Source organism: Taeniopygia guttata, chromosome 7 (genome assembly GCF_048771995.1).
Source record: "Taeniopygia guttata chromosome 7, bTaeGut7.mat, whole genome shotgun sequence".
Taxonomy (NCBI): Eukaryota; Metazoa; Chordata; class Aves; order Passeriformes; family Estrildidae; genus Taeniopygia; species Taeniopygia guttata.
This window is the reverse complement of record NC_133032.1, coordinates 39,131,864-39,153,634: the sequence shown is the minus strand read 5'-3', so window position 1 is coordinate 39,153,634 and position 21,771 is coordinate 39,131,864. Positions and strand designations below refer to the sequence as shown.

Sequence of the window (21,771 nt, the reverse complement as noted above, 5' to 3'; positions counted from 1 at the left end):
AGCATTAATCTATGACCATGAAAAACCAAAAATGGAAGAGAGCAGCACAGTACCTACATACGCTCCTCAAGATCAGTTTTACTAGGAGTTCACTTAAACTTTTCTGCCTTTAATTGTTACTAATTGTACCAGATGCACACACACATTCCATCTCTAAACACACCACTGTGCAGGAAAAAGCATAAGCAAGCATCTTGTTGGCAGACATGCAGATGACGCGTCAGGAGCACCCCACAGTAACACTGTAGGACAAAGCTCACAGCCCACCCGTGCTCCAAGCTGCTGAAGGAATGTATGACTGTGCCCACAGATGCAAGTGTGAATATCTCTGCCTTTACCTTCCTGCTGCACTCTTCCACCAGCCGTGTTGTGCCAAGGTAAGCGAATTGAAGTTCGTAAAGGAGTATTTCTTTGTCCATCCAAATAACTCAAATCTTCCAATTTGGTTGAACTTGTTGCTAGAGTATTAAAGAACTGAAGCTTATTATTCTCTCAACACAAATTACAAAGAATATTATTATTTATTACAGTTCTTCATCTGCATGTTACTTACGGAGAAGTTTTTCTAGACAACAACAACTAAGTAATTCACGTTGCAACACTTACAAAATGAGTTTCAATCAAGTTGACTAAAGATTTTGTTCAGCTTTTCCCTGTTTAAATGGCCCTCAGCTCTCCCATGGAGAGAGTTTTCTTTTTTGCTGTAGGAACAACCACATCAGCGAGGTCAGAAGCGTTAGAATAGGTTCAGGTATTACCTGCTAACACTATACCTGTCACCAGGCAGTGTCCTGGAATAACCAATGAACTTCTGAAGTGTTTCAAAAGTCCTGACCTAATCAATACCTACCAAAAAGTATGGTAAAAGCCTTCTGGATCCCAGTTTTTAACAAATGAGGTAATGCTTATTCATTCAGTTCAGAACATAGGCTTTTTTCTTTTTATCCTATAGAGATATTTTCATACTAACAACAGAAAGATTCAAAAGAAATGTCCTATCATTAAGAACACCCTTGGGTTTTGACCTCAGGACTTTACCTGCAACTGAGTTTGGACGAGGCATTATTACAGAGGCAGAACTCTGAGTGTAAGGAAGGGGACCCTCTCCCATTGGTACTTCTTTTGGCAAATTCTCAGAAGATCCAATGGCTTCCTCTTCTGCAACTGGTGAGCAATTATCTGTTCTTCGATCGTGGCTGATGCCTTGATGTTTTCCAGCTCTGAGACTCCCATCCTTACTCCACTCTAAGCTGGATCCACTACGATCATCATTTTCTGATGAACTTGTTATAGTAGCTGAGAAGGAGGGGAAAAACCCAAGTCAGAGGAATATGGCACACACATAAGAATTTTCATTCTCAAACAGCATTGTGAAACTTAAATGACAAAAATTCAATGTTGCTCAGAGGTCCATCTCACCTAAAACATATAATCACATCAGGATGACAACCAGCCTGTACTCATATACCTAGAAAACCAGTCTTGAGAGAAACCTTCCAGTAAGTAAGCTATTTGCTGCTCCTTTCTTAAGCACCTACTACATTTCACTGTCAGAAAGAGCAAACAGGAATAGATGCATGATGAATCAGAACCAGTAGAATATATTAATAAAATTTCAGATGATATTAAACATACTGGTTTATGTTTTTAAAGAGTGTTGCAGTATAAATCAGGCCTGGGGGGAAAGAAGGCTTTTTCTGCTATGAAAATTGCATATGCTAGGCAATAAGCAACACAGACCTAGAGAGACACTCAGCTAAAAGGCAGCTAAGACCACTGAGGTGTTTTTGGATTTTGTGGTGCAGAGCAGCAGCTTCCACTGCTGCAGTGACTCCCTGGATGAGAGATAACACCAACTGCATTACCCAGTGGGATCCAAATGTTCCAGTTTGGTTGCTGAGGGTTATCAGTGTGCCTGTATTTGTCTGAGATTGTATTTAATCAAGGCCTCCTGCCATAATGTGAAGACTTTATATTCCTGAAGACCTACTTGAGTAATGTTTGATAAAACTATGCTAACCTCCTTGTCCAATTAGGAACACTTTGCAGATATATACTTTTTGTATGATTAATACTGAAATCACTCTGTTTAATTTAAAAGGCTTTCAACTACTTACATTAAGCTCTCACAAAATAACTGAACAACAAATATTTATTGAAGGTTAAGCCAACACTCAATGCACTCTGAACACTTCAATGCAACAGAGGAAAATACAAAATAGGATGAAAGGGCAACAGGATTAAAAAAAAAACAAAACAAAAACATAAAAAAATCAATACCAGTTCAAACTATAATATCTGTTTGACCTCTGGGTCCTTCCCAGACTACAAATTTAAAAGTTAAAGCCATATTTGTGGCTATTCTGCACTCAACTGGCCCATTCTTTTATGAAAACATTCTGGCATACTGGACTGCTAACAAAATACAACCACAGGGGTGGTTCCTGCAATGCTGAGCCTGGTCCAGTCAAGGAAGGACCAGCTGTTCTTCCACACCAGCTGCAGTGCAGCTTCAGCTGTGCAGGATGGTGAGGTACTTGTACAACTCTGTGTTCCTCCAGATTAGGCTCATAAGAAACAGAAGACTGGATGCTTCAACTCAACAGCTCATATTCTGAGAAATGCCAATAATATGACATGCAACTTAGAGGCAGTAGATGAAAAAAACCCAACTTTCCAGGCACTCCATTAATCTTTGCACACACTTAGATTGTTCTTCCATATGACACATTTATTTTATTTTTATTGTTATGTCAAAAAAAATCTGGCTCCTCCTGAAGTATGAAATCTTTAAAACTTTGATTCCTCTTGGAGTGAAATGGAGCTCCAGGAAACCTGGCTGCTCAAGATTTCCATCCTGACACAGCAGCAAGGATCCAGCAAAGCTTTTATTTTGGCCAGCAGCCCAATCTTTTCTCCTGCTTAGCTCCTTGCTAAGTTTAAAACCTGCCTTTACTGCTACTACATCAACCTCAACTGAAGCAAAGAATTATTCAGCTACAGTAGTAAAACACTGGAAAACTAAAGGAAACCTCAACTGTAAGCAAAAAAGAGGAAAAGGGAGAAAAGACTGATTTCCCATCAGTCTGCTGGTCCAGAAAACATAGTGGGAGTAGAAATACAAAGGAGGTCCACATAAGTAGTACGAAGGAGTAAGATATTTTCATGGCTGGATGAACTCTGTCAAAGACATTAGAAAACATATACTTGCTAAACATAATTTAAAATGCACATGTACTAATAACAAATTTGAATGCACAGACATACTTGTATTTAAAAACCAAAAGGTCACTTATCAGAAAGGTGCCTGTTCTTTCCCTTCCTGGTTTCATGCCTAGATAGATGTAAGGGGTGCTGCCATGGGTAGCCAAGAGACAGGGGGTGTTCAAATTCTCCTGGCATTTGAGACATGAACAGCAGCTCTGTAGAGCAGCAGATGATGATTTCCACACGGTCCCGCAGACATGAACCACACGTACCTGACTGAAGGAGTCACGGGAAGTTCCCCCTGCTCTTGCACTCATACACTCATCCTTCCTTTTCAGTAGTTCAATAAGCAACTTTTATCACTGTTCTAAAATATTTTCCTTAAAACACTGGTACTTACAAGGCTATAGAGCAACGATGTTGTTATGCCAGTACACTATTTTAAAGAAACATGAGGCTATTCTGACCTTATTTAGAGCATGGACATACTCTTGCACTATTTCAAGTTTGTCAAGCATGGCTAGTATGTTCATATCAGCGTCTACATTTGTGCTCTTTTTCCAAAAGCAATACTTCTGATAGATCCTTTCCTTCACATCAAGATGTTCATGCTATCTCAAAACTAGATCTTATACAAAAGTTGATCATGTATCAATCTGACATGGAATGAGTACACAAAATAATTTTCTTCAATTGAAACACTTAAGTTTTATACAGGAGTCTTTTGACCCATGACAAACTATGTCTCCTAGGGTAACTGATCAGTAAAAATTATTTATACTCAGCTGGTTGGTGCAAGGAGTTTGTAACAGATGGGCTGTGTGGGTGGCTGCCTCCAATGGTCACGGACTCCTCACACAAGGTGCACATATACCCTCAATTCAGCCATCTTTCAACAGAGGATCACACCATTTCATCTCTTCCACAATGTCCCATTTTAGCTTCATTTTTATACCAATTACTCAAAAGTCTGCACTTTCTTTAAACAGTTTAATTTAAGCTATTCTCATAAGAAATCACATCAATTATTGTTTCTTCAGCTGGAAATTAAATCAACTTCAAGCCCTGCTGTGCTTCACCATTATGAAAAGCACTGATAAGACCTCTGGAATGGAAAAGAAAAAAGGCATAAGAAAACAAGAAATGGAGAAAATCAGAGGAAATTAATTATTTCAAAGGAAAAAGTCAAGAAATTAGAACTGCATCAGGAAAACAAAATAAGAGAAATGCACATGTAACAGAAGCTGTTATAGCCAAGAACAGGATTTCAATCTTTCAAAATGGGATCCATAGACAGTGTAAAACCCAATACGGTGACACAAAGCAGCTGTTCAGACTTGCACAATTAAGAAGAAAGTAATTTCTACTATGTGCTAATGAAAATGCTCACCAATAATCCCACTGTCCTTGCTCTCCAGGGTGGAGCTGGGGGTGCTGATGGTGCCACAGGGACTGTCCTTGTTGGCTGCTGTTTTGCCAGCACAGCTGTTGAGGGTGGAGCAGGGGCTGTCGGTGCTGGGTGACGTTGTGCTGCTGGTGAGGGTGGAACAGGGACTCACTCCTTGGCTGGCGACTGCACACTGCCAGAGGAAGAGCAAGAAACACTCACTGCCCAGCAGGCAGGACCCCGCTGGGCTGCAAACTAGAGACCTCGAACTGATGTAGAATAAGAGCAACGCAAAGAGCCCATTTTTCAAGTAAAGCTTCAAGAAGTGAAAGCTTTGTCTAGACTGGGAATCTTAAGCTTTCATACTACTCTTAAAAAGTGACCACCGAATTAAAAAGGAATTTAACAATTCAGTGAAAAAGCTGTAGTGAGGCAGATGTCTTCTCTATTTAATACTTTACTGGATACCCCTTGCATTTATTCTTTGATTTGAAAAAACCTAGAACTGCAGTCTTGTTAAGTTTTCCCCATCAGTGTGAAAACCCAAACTGATGCACTAAGACTTAGGAGGGCTTGGACTAAAAGTAGAGAAAGCAAAAGGGAGAAGCAGAGGTTGGTAGTTACTGTGAAGTTTTAGTTAGCAGATAAGTTTCATGTGGATAGTAGCTGTCTGCTTCTCTCCAATCCCTCTACCCCATATGACCGAGAAGGGCTGTCTGATTGAAGCGAACTTCTCAGGAAGAAATAAACACACCCCTCTCCCCAAGCATGCTCCCATTTTAACAAAATGCTAGCCTTCTCCATTCTTGGAAATCACTAAAAAGAGAAGGCAAAAATTTCCTCCTAAGTACTAAAAGCAGAGAGAATTCTAGAAGCTATTCACATTCATAGTAGATTACATTTAAGCTCCAGAAATTATGAGAAACCTATTCAGTTTGTTGTTTTGAAATTGTGAATTGATCTTGAATTCTTGAAAAAAAACACTTGTTAAAATTAAAGTCCAATTCTATTACTATATTTCTATTAAAATGGATGGTTTTTGGGTAGATATCAAGTAACTGCAACTAGCAGATAGACAAAGTACAATTAGTCCTCTCTGAAACAGGACAAACATTAAAAGATTATATTCCATTATCCTACCATAACTTCACTTTTCTCTTCCATGTGCGCAGAAGTTGGGATCCCTTCTCCCAGTAAAAACCCCAGTCTTGTCATCAATTCTTGCGCTGCAGGAGAACAGCTTGAGTCTTTGTCAGGCTTTGCTTTGGATTGTGAGGAAAAAAATTGAAGGTTAAAGTCTCTTGTTTGGGAACTATTAAAAGTGGTAGAAAAAGTACAACCAAATTGTCCATCAGACTTTTAATTGCTGGTGGGTCTTGGATCCTCTGCATAACTGCAGAAATCTAGGGGAGGAAAAGCCCACCTGCCAGTCAAACCAGAAATGAGCAATCAGTTCATCACTGGACTGATGAGTGACATAACACAATGATTCTCCTAAGAGCAGTAGTAAGCTCAGTGTTATCAAAACTTAGTTGCAAACTGAAATTCTATTTCTGTCACATAAAAATGTGAAGAGTACAGGTTAATAACATAGATGTTTTGTAATCTCACAGTTAACACCACAACTACAAACATTTTTGTTTTGCTTGCTAAGCAAAAGATGTGACACCAGTTGTAAAAGTCCCAGCTCTTCTGGTGCAAAGATATTTAATTTTATCAATACAGTGCTTTGAAATGTCTCCTAGCATCCAACAGATATAACACGACAAAACCCAAAATGAGGGAACCTGCAACAGAAGCAGCCAAGCACAGCTCTGCCCTGGCACACACTCTTGCTAATGGCATCTCATAAACAAGCATTTCCAGCCCTTTTCCTTCTTTGATGGCAGCAGTCTGGCATCATGCAGCAACCTGTGACCACCTGCTCTGACAGGAACATGCACCGGGCATTTATTTCTTTCATCCATTATTAAAAAAAAAAAAATATATATATATACATAGGCCTGTCCCATCCTCAGGTATAAACAGCTAATTAAATAAGGAGCATCATCCTATCACTTGGAGAAGAAGCTCCCAGCAGGAACTCTTACTGCAGAGCTGCCAAGGGGGACACTGAGGAGCAGCTGCACGGTCACTTCCCAGGCAGCACCCGAGCTGCTGGTGCCAGTCCCGCTGCTGGGAGGCACCAAGGACACCCAAACAGCTCTAGCACTTTAACTTTCAGAGATGCTGCTCAACAAACAATTCCCAATTGCCACACAGTGCCTAAGCGGGCGAGAGAAGCAGGTGCCTAGACTCAGGGAGCCCAGCAAGCGGACAGACACTCAGCAGGCAGACAGACAGACGCTCGCCAGGCAGATGCTCACCACTGGCGCTGGGTTCTCCCGTCTCTGGCCTCCTCTGCAGGGCCAGGGCTGCCTCACCTGGCACCCTGGGGCTCTCCACATACTTGGGCTTCCTGACTGGACCTGCAATGGGAATGAACAGAGCATACTGAACTGTTTCCACATGGACCACAAGGCTCCTATGTCCTGTATCCATTCCCTATGATGTAAAAAAAGCAGAACAATTACTTCTTACACACACAGCTGCTATCACAAAGATCAGCGAGCTGCTGCACTTCCACTCTTGCAAGAAACACATGCTCCAGGCTTTTCAGAACACAAAGACTGCTAGAAAACAAACCTGTTGTATGTGGTGTGTAAGCTGCATACTGCATGTAACCCCAGTAGCTGGTCTTCCTACTCTTCTCAGTACTGATGTGTAACTCAGGATTACACCTCGGCTCTCAACCATGCCTCCTCCTGTTCTGCAATTCCCACGCTAACAGAGCAAAACCCCTTCAGGGAGCACTGCAGAGGGACTGTGGGCCTGATGCCAACTGTTCCACATTGCCCTTGATAAAGGGACTTTCCCTTCCTCAGTTCGGGTCTTCAAAAAACATCTTTCTCCTTGGTTCAGAGTTCAAGGGAGCACCAAAGCTCTCTCACACTTTGTTTCTTAAAACTCCACCCTATATATAGGCTGTGGCACTTCAGCCACATTAAGCATCCTATCTTTCCTTTTGGCAGCAGCCTCAGATGCTACATTAAGTCTCTGAAAACTACATTGATTTCTTGCTCTTTTTTTCTGAGCACTTTAAGACTCATGACTGCTTTGAAAGAAAATTGCATCTCTCCTCTGCACCCTCAGGCTCCCAGGGTCACACCACCACAGAGCTGTGAAGGCCAGGCCACCCCATCACAGGGTAACACATATCATTTGCCCAGAACTATCTGGCTGGACCCATCTGCTCTTTCAGATTTCCACCTAGAAGTGCAATACAGGAACATGGTGACAACCTAATTTCTTAGCTAAGAGATACTGCTGAGGAAGTGTCAGTCCTATATGAACACACATTTATATCTCTAGTAGAGATTCTTGAGTCAATTTCACTTTTTACACCAACAGCTCGGCACCAGCACCAGAGGGGGCTCTTCCAACACTAATGTCTAACAAAAATAAGGGACATTGGCCCTGGTGAAAGCAGCTAAAAATGTATTCCTCTGAAACAAAATCACATTCTTTAAGGAGACAGTAGCTCACAACTGTCATCTGTAAGGAGAAGTATAATCAAACATATCAAAGCTGGACAACAAAAAGCACTCATTCTAAAAGAATAAAAAAAATGTGTAGCAGTTGTAAAATGAGATCAACACAGAAAGATCTTCAGGATGTATTTTTAACATTCATGCTTTAGGGTGGAAGAAACCCTTTACTGAATTTTGTTCCTCTCAAACTGCTGTGGAAGTGACTTACAGTACTTGCAAACCCAATAAACAACATTGCAACAAGTAGGAGAATTCATGGTAAATTTTTTTTCATGCACTAATCTAGAACAGGACACATGAATTAACCCTCGGATGAAAATTTAAATGTGAAGTGGATCTGCAGAACAGCAGCTCTTTTACAGAAGTGTAGGATGGCTGAATCAAGTCTGACAGAATGTTCACCTGGGACAGGGCTTTGTCAGCAGCAAATTGCAAAGGAATCCCAGTAAGGGAAAACACACTCCCTGCCATCCCTCCTGAGTGCTGCTGAGTGCCTTATTGTGGCCTGAGGCAAAAGCAGCCACTTGCTCTTTAGGCGCTCTAGATGGACTTTTCTTCCAGGAACTAATTCCAGCCCTTCTCTCATACTCTGCAACATCAGCAAGTGAACACAACACTTCCAGACACAGTGACTGCACTGTCTCCTTTTTACAACTGCCTTTCTTCTAGGTGGACAAACACCACTCCAGTCTATTACCGTGACTTCTCTTCAGTGCCATCCCACACTGACAGTCATTCCTGAAGCCTGTTCTAGTTCTGTCCTAAATCTAGTGCAGATTTCTAAAGCTGGTATCACCAGTTACACCAGTCTCCTCCCAAGGGGGACAATATACAGATTTAAACAATTCCATACCAATAGTTTTTTAAGTCATCTCTTGCTTTGCTCGTAATCCTTAATGCGTTTTTGACTGAAGAAGTGCTGATGTCTCAGAAGATCATTGTAACTTGTGCAGCTCCATCCCTTCCATCTTGTCAGGACTAAGTGGATCTGTAGCTGTACTGATCCCAGAGATTGCCTGATGCAGGACCTTGGAGCTGGGACATCTTAGAGCTCTGAGGAGTAACAGTCCCAGGGCTCCCAAGGGTAGGGCACTGAACTGCAGCCTGACATGAAACCAGTTCTCTGACCTAGTCTAGTCTCAAGAATTAGGTATGATGATTAATTTGCTTATTAATTAGAAGTTTTAATTGAAGTTTAACTTCAAAACTTACTAAAGTTCTGTTGTACATTTATGTAACACTCTGCTAGGAGTCACCTCTGCCATTCACTGATGGAAATTCACTGATTTCCAAGGCAACCTTTCTCTGTTAAATAATTATTATATCATTAACATAAGGAAAGTCGCAAACATTTTTTTCAAGTGCAGAAGCATCATCTTTCATTCACATCTTAAACTCCACAATCATGTTTTTTGGAACATCCCTTATAAATCAGTATTTTCATTCTTTTAGTTGAGCCTCTTAGATCAGACTACAATAAACTATTACCCCTTTAATACAACAAATACTGGTTTAGCTGCACACCTGTAAGATAAAAAATCCAAACAATGCTCATTCTACTTTTGTAGTAGAAGAAACTCAACTGAGAGGACTGAAATTAGAATTTTGTTCTATCATTGCTAGACAACTTCATCACTACAACCCAACTTCAGAACACTACTTCAGCCTCCTGTGCAGCCCTTTTTTCTTTCACTCACCATATCCTGAAAGATCTGTAACTTGCTGTCATACTACTGAAATAGAGAGCTTTGAAATCAGGACATTAGCATAATCTTGTTATTACCCCTGTCCCAGATACTAGACAGCTAATTGGAATCATCTTCCATCAGCTAGAGTTTGGTGAAAGTCAAAGGAATAGCACAATGTTTCTGTCAGCCTACACCTGGTTAGGTCTTTGTACAATATAATGATGCATAAATGCCAATGCAGTTGCAGCATTGTAGAATCACAGGAAATCTTTTCCCTTGGCTGTGGGTCACTGTGGAATAACTCTACAGTCATTGTTAATATGGCTTTTCAGTCACGACTCATCAACTGTTCAGCATTTTCTGTGCTGACAAAGCCCAGCTTTTGACACTCTGTTCCAGACCTTATATACTCAAACCTGTTGAGTGTCTCCACAGGCAACAGGAACATGGAGAGTTTCACTTGTCTCTCCTGCCCTGACCCAAGTGAACCCAAGTGATGCCGGTGTGCTGGAATGATTTCTATGCACAGAATGCTGATAAAAGGAGACCCATGGAGCCCCATATTTAGTCTGGCTCCCACACCAGTGGGTACGCACCACTGAGGACACAACTGCTGAAAACTAACAACTTCCTTGTCCCTTTCACAGCAACTTATCTATTAATACATTTGTGTATGGAGATACAAAGAAAATAATTGAACTGTAAAAGTCACAAACAATACTCACACAGTCACTAACACATGCACAAACAAAGCTTTTTGCAGCAGTCCTCCACCTGATAAACTAAACATAAATAACCAGGTTTAATCATATTCAGACACTTCAATATAAGTATCTGCACCACCAAACAGATTAATTTTTTGCCACATGAAATAATACATTCTATTTAATAACCTTTAATAATCCTTTTTTAACCAGGAAACATGCACTACTCTTGTTCTTGTAGCAAAAGTTTAACGTGATTTTACTATGTTATTTTATGCAGCATTTATCAATAACTATCATGTTATGAAGAGTTAACATGTTACGAAGATTTTAGTTGCTCATTGTTTCATCTTACCTGGAGACTTCTTGTGTGCTCTTGCCTGCATCAGATAGGACTGCCGTGGCAGCAGAGGCGAGGACGGCAGTGACATTGAGACTCCTTTGGCCAAGTTCGTTCTGTAAGTGTCCCGGGAGCCTGGCTGCTCGCCACTGGGAAAATCTGCATTGTGGCCAGATGTTGCTGTAACCTGCGAGGCATTCTCTGGGCAGCAGTCACCTGCTAAAAATAGAATTTTGTCATGTATTTGGTGATCTGCCAAAATAAACAGCCTAGAGTTGCATTGAAATATAAGTATTTAACACAAGAAAACATTTGCCAGCAACAATTGAGCATGACTTGCCCTACTGTGCCACCTCCACTGCAGAATCCAGATAACCACTGGGAAAATGTAAATACACAAGTAAGCAACAAGTAAATTTAATGGGTAAATACAAAGTAAGCAAATGTAAATACACAAGTAAGCAACAAACAAATAAAGAGAAAAAGGGGGAAGAAAAATCTCACTTTCAACAGAGTCAGCACTTTTCAAATTTCATCCTTAGGGTTAACATCAAGTTTCCTATGAAGATAAAAGTATTTTTCAAACTAAAAAGGTGTTTTAGCATCACTGCATTAGCATGAAAGCCAGGACCACCTGAAATACTGTTTACTGAACTAGTTAAAGGAGGGTTGGGTTACCCTTACATGTAATGACAAGATGTATTACTAATAGGTACACTCAGAGTTGAGCAGTCTAAGATTTGTTTTCCCACTTCCAGTGCTAGTAAAGAGGCTAAGGATTTTCGTTCTCTATTCTTTTGAAAATTAAACTTCTACAACAGCCAATTTAAACACAGATTTAACATTGGTGATATAATTCTTTATTTTTCAGTACAGAATATGTGAGTTTGCTTCAAAAGGTGTTGAAAAACACAGTAGAATGGCAATGCAGCTAAATATAACTAGAAAATACTGGAATTCCTGTTAACAGCTTTTTACTAGATACATATCCAGGTTGCAGTTTGGAATTTGTAAGTATTCCAGGTGGACTGCTGAGGGGTGGGGGGTGCAAAAGGGTTGATACATTCACTTGCAATTCCTTAATTTCTATTTTCCCTTTTATTGTGGCATAATCTGTGCAATTCATTGCCTTCTTAGTAGACGTTTGAATTCTGAATTAATTTACTCATCTCTATTGTATATGAAACATTGCAACATCGAAGAGAGCTGGATAGAGCTAAATAGCTCTAATCAGTAAGTTTTAAGTATTTGACCATGACAGTAACAGGAAAGCTATTTTACAGTCAATATATAGAGACACTACTGCATCTTAGGAATTTCTGTTACAGCAGTACTCTGGTTTTTCTTTTTCCTGATGCTGTGGAGAGCAGGCTTCCATGACCCAGGTTGTGAGAGTAATATGACTTAAAAGACAAAAATGTGAAATGTGTACCACAGAAATTCCCCTTTTCAATCACTTCATTTCCTAATTTTACAATAAGCTTTTGCACATTACCACTCACACCCCCATGGTGTTCAGACAGAGCAGCTCTTGGGAGCAAAATTCACACTTTGAGAAAACTCAAGGCTTCAGCCTAAGCGTGTTGTGTCCTCAGGGAGGGTCAGTGTATTTGAACAGTGCTGTGTTCTGCTGAAGAAGGAAAACTCTTGTGTTAAATGTAAAATGGTTATGATATAATAGAATAACAGACACCTATTAGATAAGCATCATTCCAAGGAAGGAGGAACAGCACCTTGCTCCTCCAGGCCCTTTCTAAGAAGCTATTAAACCCAAGGTAACAGACCAAACCTACACCTGTGAGCTCAGAAACCATGCACACCAGGAATAGCAGGGAACCAGCAGAGCATGCACACCACAGTCCCTGGAATGGTGCCCCAGTCATAGGCACAGACCAGCACTTCCCCAGAACTCCCTGACAGTCCAAGAGCAGCTCCAGTGGAAGCCTGGCACAGCCCTCGTCCCTCACTGCACAGGCCAGGGCTCCCTTCACTCAGCAGGGACAAGGACAGGGCCAGCTCTGAGGCTCCCTCCACCCAGCAGGGACAGGGGCAGGGGCAGGGCCAGGGCCAGCTCTGAGGCTCTCTTTGCTCAGCAGGGACAGGGCCAGCTCTGAGGCTCCCTTCACTCAGCAGGAACAGGGACAGGGCCAGCTCTGAGGCTCCCTTCACTCAGCAGGGACAGGGCCAGGGCCAGGGCCAGGGCCATCACTGAAGCTCCCTTTACCCGACGGGGCCAGGGTCAGGGCCGGCTCCGTGCCGGGGCAGGCTGCCAGGGCACACAGCAGTGTCCCTGCCTCAGCGAGGGGCTCCTGGCCCCACAGTCAGACCGAGCCTGTGACACCTCAGACGGACCCACAGACGCGTGGCCCTGGCACCGCAGCATCCAGACTTGCACAAGGAACCTCGTCTGTGGCTGCCTCCAGTTCAATTACATGTGGGATAACAAGGGGTGCCAAGCTTTTTACACGCTTACATCATCCTTTCCCAAATCTCTAAATCTATCCCATAGATTTTATTTATTCTAAACCTGCACTTTCTATTTTGTGTAAACTGGACTGATGACCAATCTCCACATTTCATCCAAATAACAGGAAAATTCCCATAACATATGTGGCTCTACACATGACAAGATAAACCCAAAACTACCAAGCTTGTGGGATCCACCCGGTAATAGACTATGCTTGCCACACGTCAATTTAGCATTATAGAAACAATACTAGAAAAATGCATGAGAAATACCTGTCAAAATACAATCTGTTACAATGCCCAGATACTAGCAGATGCCACACAAACACAAAACCCCAAAATTACTTGTTACTAACTTAAAGGTTAGTAATTTAAAATATTTTAGCTACCAGAACAATACCTTAAAATTACATGACACTGCCTGCCATCTACCAGAGTATAAAGAAGGCTCCATCAGTTTTGGAGTGGAAGGAAGTTTGTGGGTGTAAAACAAGCACATAAGGAAAGGTCCTGTGAAACTCCACTTCCATTTTTTTAAACCTGAGTTGTACATTTTGCACTGCCAAGCAGCCTCTGGACAAAAACCTTCCATAAGCATCAATCAACACTCTTATTATGAGTTATTATTCAGTGGTCAATGTAACTACAGAAACAAAGTTTTAAAAACCACACACAAAAAGCTCGGAGAATGAAAACCAAATCCCAGTTTAGCTGCACCTAAGGATGCAACTGAATGGATAATCTGATTATAAACTACAATTTTTCCTTTAGATACAAAGAGATACAAGGATGGCTGACTACAGTAATGATTTTGTAGAACTTAGTATTCTAAAAGAGAACTTGAACTTTAAGATCAAACTAATCCTATTTAATAGGGGGATAACTAAAATGGAAACCGTCACACCTGTCTATATCAGCATTAAAAATTATAAAATGCATCTAATTCTTCATTCAATATAAGTTGCTTAGAAACCAGAATGCCACCTATGTTACCAGAATATGTGTAAACTGAGTTTGATGCTGATGTGGGAATTCAGATCACTTAGGACCACTACCTTTACAACAGTGAGAGCTAAAGCAATGAACATGCAGCCTCTTTGATCCTGGATATTGAGAGCAGCCACAGAGAAAACTATGTTCCATGGATTCCCTCAACTGGCCCTCCTGGGATAGCCTGTTTTGTCTTTCCCTTAACCTTTCTACTAAAGTGAAACAAGACTCTCGACCCACTTAAGAAAAGCATCTGATATAAAATCATGCTACCATGGAAGAAATCTTAAATTCTGTAGTTCTGCTTTAGATGTGTTAAAAAGAAACAAAGTGCAGGATGCTGCTGCTAACCAAGGCTCCCTGAGAGCCCCACAGAATGTAAACACTGATGTGATTACATGTTACCACTGACTTAGTCTTAACGAAGTCTACTCTACTTCACAGGGTGTGTTTCACCCTAACAAATATTAAGAAAAGATGCAACCTTGCAGACATGTTCAGAAGGAAACTACATGTGGGAAAACAGTTGTAAGAACAAGGAAAGCCATCCAAACTGGAAAGTCCCTTCCAGAACAAGCTATCTTTATGTCTAAGCAGTAAGAAACTGTCTAAGGGTTTGATATTCTTTCAATAGAACTGACAGGCAAGTGTACACAGAACTCTAACATGGCTCAGTGACTGACTATAAGGTGCTTCAGTTTTACTGTAAAACACTAAGCACTGCCCTTGAAGGGTTGTGTCTTTCAAAACTGAAATGCTTGCACACACAGCTAGCCTAGCTGCGGGAGAGGGCAATCCAGGAGGCTTGGGGAGTCCAGTGTCCCAGTCTGTCCAGCCAGGACAAGGCAGCCCAGTCACACAGGACAATCACTGACCAGGAGCTGCAGAACCACTCCTGCCAAGTGAAGCCATCCATAGCCAGCCTTCTGGGACTGGACACAAGCTGCTGGCATGGAAAATACATGCATGAGAGGAGAGCAACATTTAATTGTTTTGCTCTCGAGACTCTGGGAAGATCAGAAAAAGAGAGAAACTAGCATGGAATGGGAAGAAAACACATTATGGCCTGAGTAAAGGAAGCAGTGAAGTGCAATGAGTGAGAAACAACCCAGGCAAAATTAGAATAAATGGTTTAAATGGCCAACCCTTGCCAACTCTGCTTGTACTTAACATTATTTGCTCACTTTCTGGCATTTATTTCTGCGCCTTGGATTACTTTATTAATACACAAAATATTAATGTTCCCCTGTAGCTCTTAAAAAAAAAAAAAAAAAATAAAACAGTGAAAAATAGAGGTCATTCTGACCACTGAAGTAATTTGCATATGTGTTTCAAGGGCAGGATTTTTTTTTTTGAGGGGTGGTGTTTATATGTACATGGGATACATCACTGGAATTGGCTTCTGAAAAAATATTCACCACATTAAATACTCAGTGCTCAGCAAAAAAGCTTAAGCTCTTAAATAACTGACAAGAGCAGCTGAAAGTGGGCAAAGCAACACACGATAATAAAAAACAGCTCCATATTTTAAGCATGAAACAATGCTTCTTCTGTTGCAAGGTATTTTTAGAGTAACAACAAAAAGTCAAACTGAAACTTAAAAGTATTCCATTCCAAGTTCAATGTTCCAGACAGTGAATGTGTACTTTATGCAGCACAAATGCCCTTTGCTCTTAAAATTTAAAGCCTAGTATCACAGAGTGTGTGGACAGAAAAAAGCCAATTGACTTTACATATTTAGATTTAAAAAGGCAAACTTATTTAATAGCCTTTCAGTTTTCCAGAATGGTACCTTGATGCTCTCAGCTGGGTTCAGACTGTATTAGTCAGAAATGCTGAGTGAAATGTAATATAAGACAGGGGTGTTAAAAGCTGCATTTAGCTCACCACAGTCAGCTGAGAATCAAACCTTTACTGCTATAAGCAAGTAATTCTTAAAACACTCAGTTTTAAAACAAAGATTAACTAGTGGGTATGGGTCTTAAGAAAAAATTAGGCTTTTCTGCACAGCAGCTTCACTTTTCAGAGTAGCAACTTAGTTGCCACTAGTAATAAAGCAATAAATAAAAAAGCAACCAAACAAAAAAACCCACCCAACAAACAAAAAACCTAAAACCCCAGCTTTGACAGTGAATTTCAGCACATTTATGTTTATCATTCCAAGTGCTGCATGTCAGGCTTGTAACAGAGGCCTTGGCTGAAAGGACAAGTAGAAAGTAAAACAGGGATGGTGGAACCTCATACAAGCGATCACAGCTCATGCCTTCGAAAGCCATTTTACTTATGAAAAAGAATACTAAGTATAATCTCAATTTCTTAGTTGTATCTGATAAAAGAGTGAATAAAAGAGAGGAAACTCTGAATGCACAGATTTCATCCAACTTGCTCAGTACACAGTATTCCTAAAGCGCAAGGCAGACAAACAAAAGTGACTAACAATATGGTAATCTGCAATGAAATGTAATGCAGAAATAAAACCTCCATTCTATACAAACATTCAGAAGTCTGTACACTCATATTTAAGCCAAAGATACTCACATGAAGTTACCCGAATACAAGAAGAAACTAAAGCAAATGCAAACTAAGTCTCAAAGAGTATTGAAAAAATTTAGGTCTGATCTACCAGATCTGAATCAAACAAGACAAAAGAAACATTTATTAATATGGATCCTTTTTGCAGAACAAATAATAATAATAAAAAAAAAAATCTAAATATGCAGGCAATCACTGAAAGGCTGATGTATACAAATCTGTAACTACTTCAATAACTTTTATTTCAGAAATCAAAACCACCCAGACTGTTTCTCCAGATTCTCTGCCTTTAAAACACTACATTGCTACATTCTAAACATCATCATTTTGTTGACATAATAATCCGCCCCTTGTTATTTGACCACTACTATTAATATCTAACAAGCCTTGAAGCTGGAAAACCTGAAAGTCCCAACCACTTACCACACTGAATTTCTACTGACATCAATGAATGTTCCAGGCATACCATGTACTACATTTGATGTTCAACTTCTGATGGGATTTAGTGCAGGAAGAACACTGCAAACTAAGCACAATACTGCCATTATTCGTGTTCCTTCAGGCCTGATATTGGGTCAACAGAACAACAATGGTCACGCTACTACAAAGCCATCTGAAATAACTGAGTATGTTCTGTAGCAACTTAAAATACAGAATTTTATTTTCTTTTTAAATTAAAATACATTACATGTATTTTATACTGAATGAGCTTTTGATTAGTAAGTAAAAAAAAGGGCAGATTCTCAAATGCAGGCAAGTTGCTGACTTGGGACAGTTAAAGAAAACAAATGTAATTATATACTGGAAAGCAGCTGGCAGTACAGAAACCCAGCACGAAATACTAATACATATTTATCTTTGAAGCGTTTTTAAGCATTTAAGAATTAGTAGCTCTGTAGGCTTTCTGAACCAATCATAATTAAGAAGTACTTTTTGTTTATATTCTGAAGCTTATTATGTATATTCTTTATACTATCACCTCTTCATAGGCACAGACAGGACTTACAGGTAACCAAGTAGAACTTCAACTTGAACAACAGTCTTCTGGCTCCGATTGCTTGAACAGTGTCACCAACACACAAAATTTCTATGCTATATTAAAATAAAAACAGCCAGCTACTTTCAGCTGAGGCCAGAGGCAGAAGATCTCCTTGTGGTTACAGAGGTCAAAAACCTCAAGGAAATAAATTGGTCAACAAGTAAACCTCAATCGTGAGAACACAGGAGAGAGAGCAGAAACACTATCTACCAATCCTGTGGTAGGTAGAAAGAAACACAGGGCAGAAATAGACACAGAATTGGGATTACCTTAAATGTAGAAAATAAAGTCTATTAACAGAGCAAAGCAAAAGACAAAGAGCAAGGAATGAGAACATGAACCCGCAGCAGAGGGCACAAGGTGAGACAGTTCTGCCATGTCTCACTGGAGAGACAGCTCCCCAGCAATCTCTAGAGAACTTGGAAACTTTGGGAGAGTTTAAAGAGATAACAGGTATTTGACGACAAGTTAACAAAGAGGAGAAAGTACCACTTTTTACTTTGTTTCTGTTTACTCCCTTCCTGCTTGGTTTCAAACACTGCCTAAACAGTTTTCTGTTACTTTAAGGTTACAGGTGCAGACTGTGGGTTTTTCCCCCTCAGGTTCCGTCCTTCATCAAGTATGCCCATCATTAATGCAAAGAAGGACAAGAGAAAAATCAACTTACAGATACCTATGTCTGTTGTATGGAAATAACTATGGCTGAAGGGCTGTAAAGACAGGTTTCTTCATGCAGCAGAAAACCAGAAAAAATCTGGATGCAAAAAACGTTGTATGTCTGGGTAAAAAATTGGTTTGTTTGAAATTCTGTTCATTTGGTTGGCATTTCTGTTCATTCCGTTGACATTTGGTTCATCTGTTTACCTAAGTACGGTATCAACCACCTTATCTTCAAATCCACACTTAGAAATAACATTCCTAAGTTTAATTGCAAAAGCTGCTCTACATGTAACTTGCTACCAACACAGCTACTTTCACCTGTGTTCATGTATGCTTGCACAAACTGATAATTACATATGTGCATGTTTAAACACACTAATTTTGCTTTATTTAGATTTTATCTAATTCTACAACAGCCACCTATCTACCTATCAATGCCTCCCAGCCATGCCTAAATAAATCCATTTTAAAATGGGTTTATTACAAAACTATTGTAGAAGATTTTCTACTGAAGCAACTGCAGAGTCTGAGCCCTACTACAAATCTCTTAACTATTGCTTTTGGTGCTGCTTGAGGCATAATTTTTCCAAAAGTGACATTCCCACATGAAAGCCTTCCATCTGATCAAGGCAGAAGCTATTTCTACAAAGACATTCTATCACTCTTCAGCAGAGCACTTCTGTCTCTCTCTCAAAGTATCAATACTAGTTCCTGCAACCTTCTTTTTCAAGATAACCCTGAATTTAAGAAGCTATTAAAACCTGCAATCAACATTCCCAGCAGCTAGATTTCAAACATGTTACAGCTTCAGCTCTTAATCCCTTATGTCAGGACAAATGAGAAATTCTAATATTAAAATCCACATAAGCTACTGTTAAAAAAGTTAGGATTATTTCCTTTTGTCCTTTAACCCTTTTACACTTTTTAATATTACAGCTGTGCCTGCTACCAATCCAGAAAAAAACACCACCATTCCTACTCACACTAGTTCCACAAGCCTACCAGCTGTAAAACCCATAAAAGAGAGTTAACACATAAACAGGAAGTTCTAGTCAGTAAAACAGGAATCATCCTACTCAGATCTAAATTACACAGACTTCCAGGCATTCCTTTTGTGCAACCCATGGGACAACTGGGGTTACTTCCGTTTAAGAATAATCTCTTGCAGTTTAGCATAAACTCCTTCCAATTTGACTCCAAATGGTCACATGTGGTAAAGGCACAGCTGCAGCTCATCACCCTGGTGTCCTTCCTATGCCAGCTGGGTTGCCCACTATGACCCATGGAGATTTTACTGCCTTCTAGCTCCTCACCATCACGCCTAAGCCATGAGTATATTGAAAAAGGACCATGAAGTTCCCAGCTGCGTTCAAAGTGGCCCTACTGAGATGCACTGTCTCCATCCTCCCACATTTAGAAGCTCTGAAAAATTTTTCAAAACTTCATAAGCAAGAAATCAAGCCCATGTGCCCACAGAGCTGAGAGGAGCATCAACATTTACTACTGCAATCCTCTCTCCAACAGCAGTTTGAAGAATGGCCATGGCCACGTTAACAGTATTATCTCTCTAGTCAGCTCCCATCGCTGGGGTGCATTTCTACTCTCTTCAGAGAGCAGGAAATTTTAAGCTGTTGTTGCTATTCCATATCCAAAGGGCCATGGAGTGAGAAAACTCTACAATCAAAAAAACCCTTCAGTTTCTCCCTGTTTTCCGTTTAAAGACCAGGGAGATGAGTGAGCAAAAATAAGCTCTACAAAGACCAATGTTCTTTGCCTTGCTTCACATCTTTTCTAAAAGTAGAGAAATGTCTTACAGCTGGAAGAATTGGAATGTCCTTTGGAACAACAGAGAAAGCTAATAACCTGGACGTAACTTTACAGAAAGACCTGGCATAACACAGAACAGAATAAAATGCACACATCTGTCTTCATACTTTTCACATCATCTTCAAATACAAAAAAAAAACCCCAAATTCTCTGAAATCCAATGTAGCAATTATTTACTTCCTTTTAAAAAGCTACTCCTGAACTCCTCCTTGCTCCACCTCTCACCAGTCAGGCACTATTCACCAATTTTTCCCAATATTTGGTATCCATAACATCTAATTAATACATGACACTCTAGAGTTCTGCTTAAAAAAACAACAAAAGACCCCAAACAAATAAACAAACCTACCAAACCAAAAATTAAACCAAAAAACTTCCCACACTCTAACTCTTCTCTTGCTGCTCAGAAATACAGCAGCATTGTATTTGCAAAAACAGAGAAAAATCTTCTTTTCCACACATTAATACAGACAGATGTCATAACATCCAAAATAAAAAGCCATGCTTTCTGACCTACAGGAAAAGGTTTTTTCCAAGCTTCAGATTTTAATCAAAGCCTGGTCAGAGCTCCATTCCAAACAGCCCGATTTTCTTTCTGAGTCAAAACCAACTTCCAACTAGTACTTTAACAAAAAATGTACCAGTGAAAGCCTCACCACAGGAATCTTTAGCCCACTCTGTTTAAACAGCCCCAGCTGGTAACTTCAAGTCAGCAGCACACACAAAATTAACAGGATGCCTTTCGTGTTGCTCTGTGATCATTTCTGTGCATCTCTGATCTAGTGTCAATGTTTCTTCTAATCAACATAGCTCCCATCATTCAGTCATTTAGAAAGGAACTATGACAGAGTGAAAACTTCATAAGACCACAGAAATTTCCTGAAGAACAACACATTACCTGCCAGATGAAAGAACCAGTTTTTGCAAAAGAACAGTGAAAATACCCTCCCCTTGCAGGACTCAGTGTAACGGTACAGTTTTAAAAGCTGCAATGCAAGACATGTATGTAACTTGCTTTCCAAAAAAACAGGATTGTGTTGTTTTAAGGGTTCCAATTTTATACATTTAAGAAGTATTTGGATTTATTTGTATTGCACTCTAGGAGTAAGAAGTTCATGTGGCCAAAGAGTACAAATTTACTCCAATGGATAACGCAGGATCAAACTCTATCAGAAAATCAGAAATGTTAGTCTACATCAACAGTCTGAAGTTAAAAATGTAACTCTGAAAAACAGGTCACTTTCACTCAGGTCCATGAGCTTTCCAGCCACTGCAGCAAAGACTTAAGCATGCCTGGCACAGAACAGGCAGGTTTATATCAGTCACCAACACCTGCACATC

At 40.2% G+C, this 21,771-nt stretch overlaps 1 protein-coding gene across 7 annotated transcripts in view; it reads right to left on the bottom strand.

Moving 5' to 3' along the window:
* Positions 1-21,771, bottom strand: part of TANC1 (tetratricopeptide repeat, ankyrin repeat and coiled-coil containing 1) — a 58,710-nt gene that overhangs the window by 21,201 nt on the left and 15,738 nt on the right. For 4 of the 7 annotated variants that reach the window (XM_030278264.4, XM_030278261.4, XM_032749621.3 and 1 more), the window contains 6 exons: positions 10,932-11,135; positions 6,961-7,062; positions 5,735-5,856; positions 4,598-4,787; positions 1,039-1,296; positions 339-458 (listed from right to left, as the gene is read on the bottom strand). In XM_030278264.4, the coding sequence (XP_030134124.4) occupies positions 339-458; positions 1,039-1,296; positions 4,598-4,787; positions 5,735-5,856; positions 6,961-7,062; positions 10,932-11,135 (996 nt within the window). The remainder of the gene's footprint in view (positions 1-338; positions 459-1,038; positions 1,297-4,597; positions 4,788-5,734; positions 5,857-6,960; positions 7,063-10,931; positions 11,136-21,771) is intronic. The other 3 variants (XM_030278262.4, XM_041717322.2, XM_072931829.1) reach the window with 2 other exon arrangements.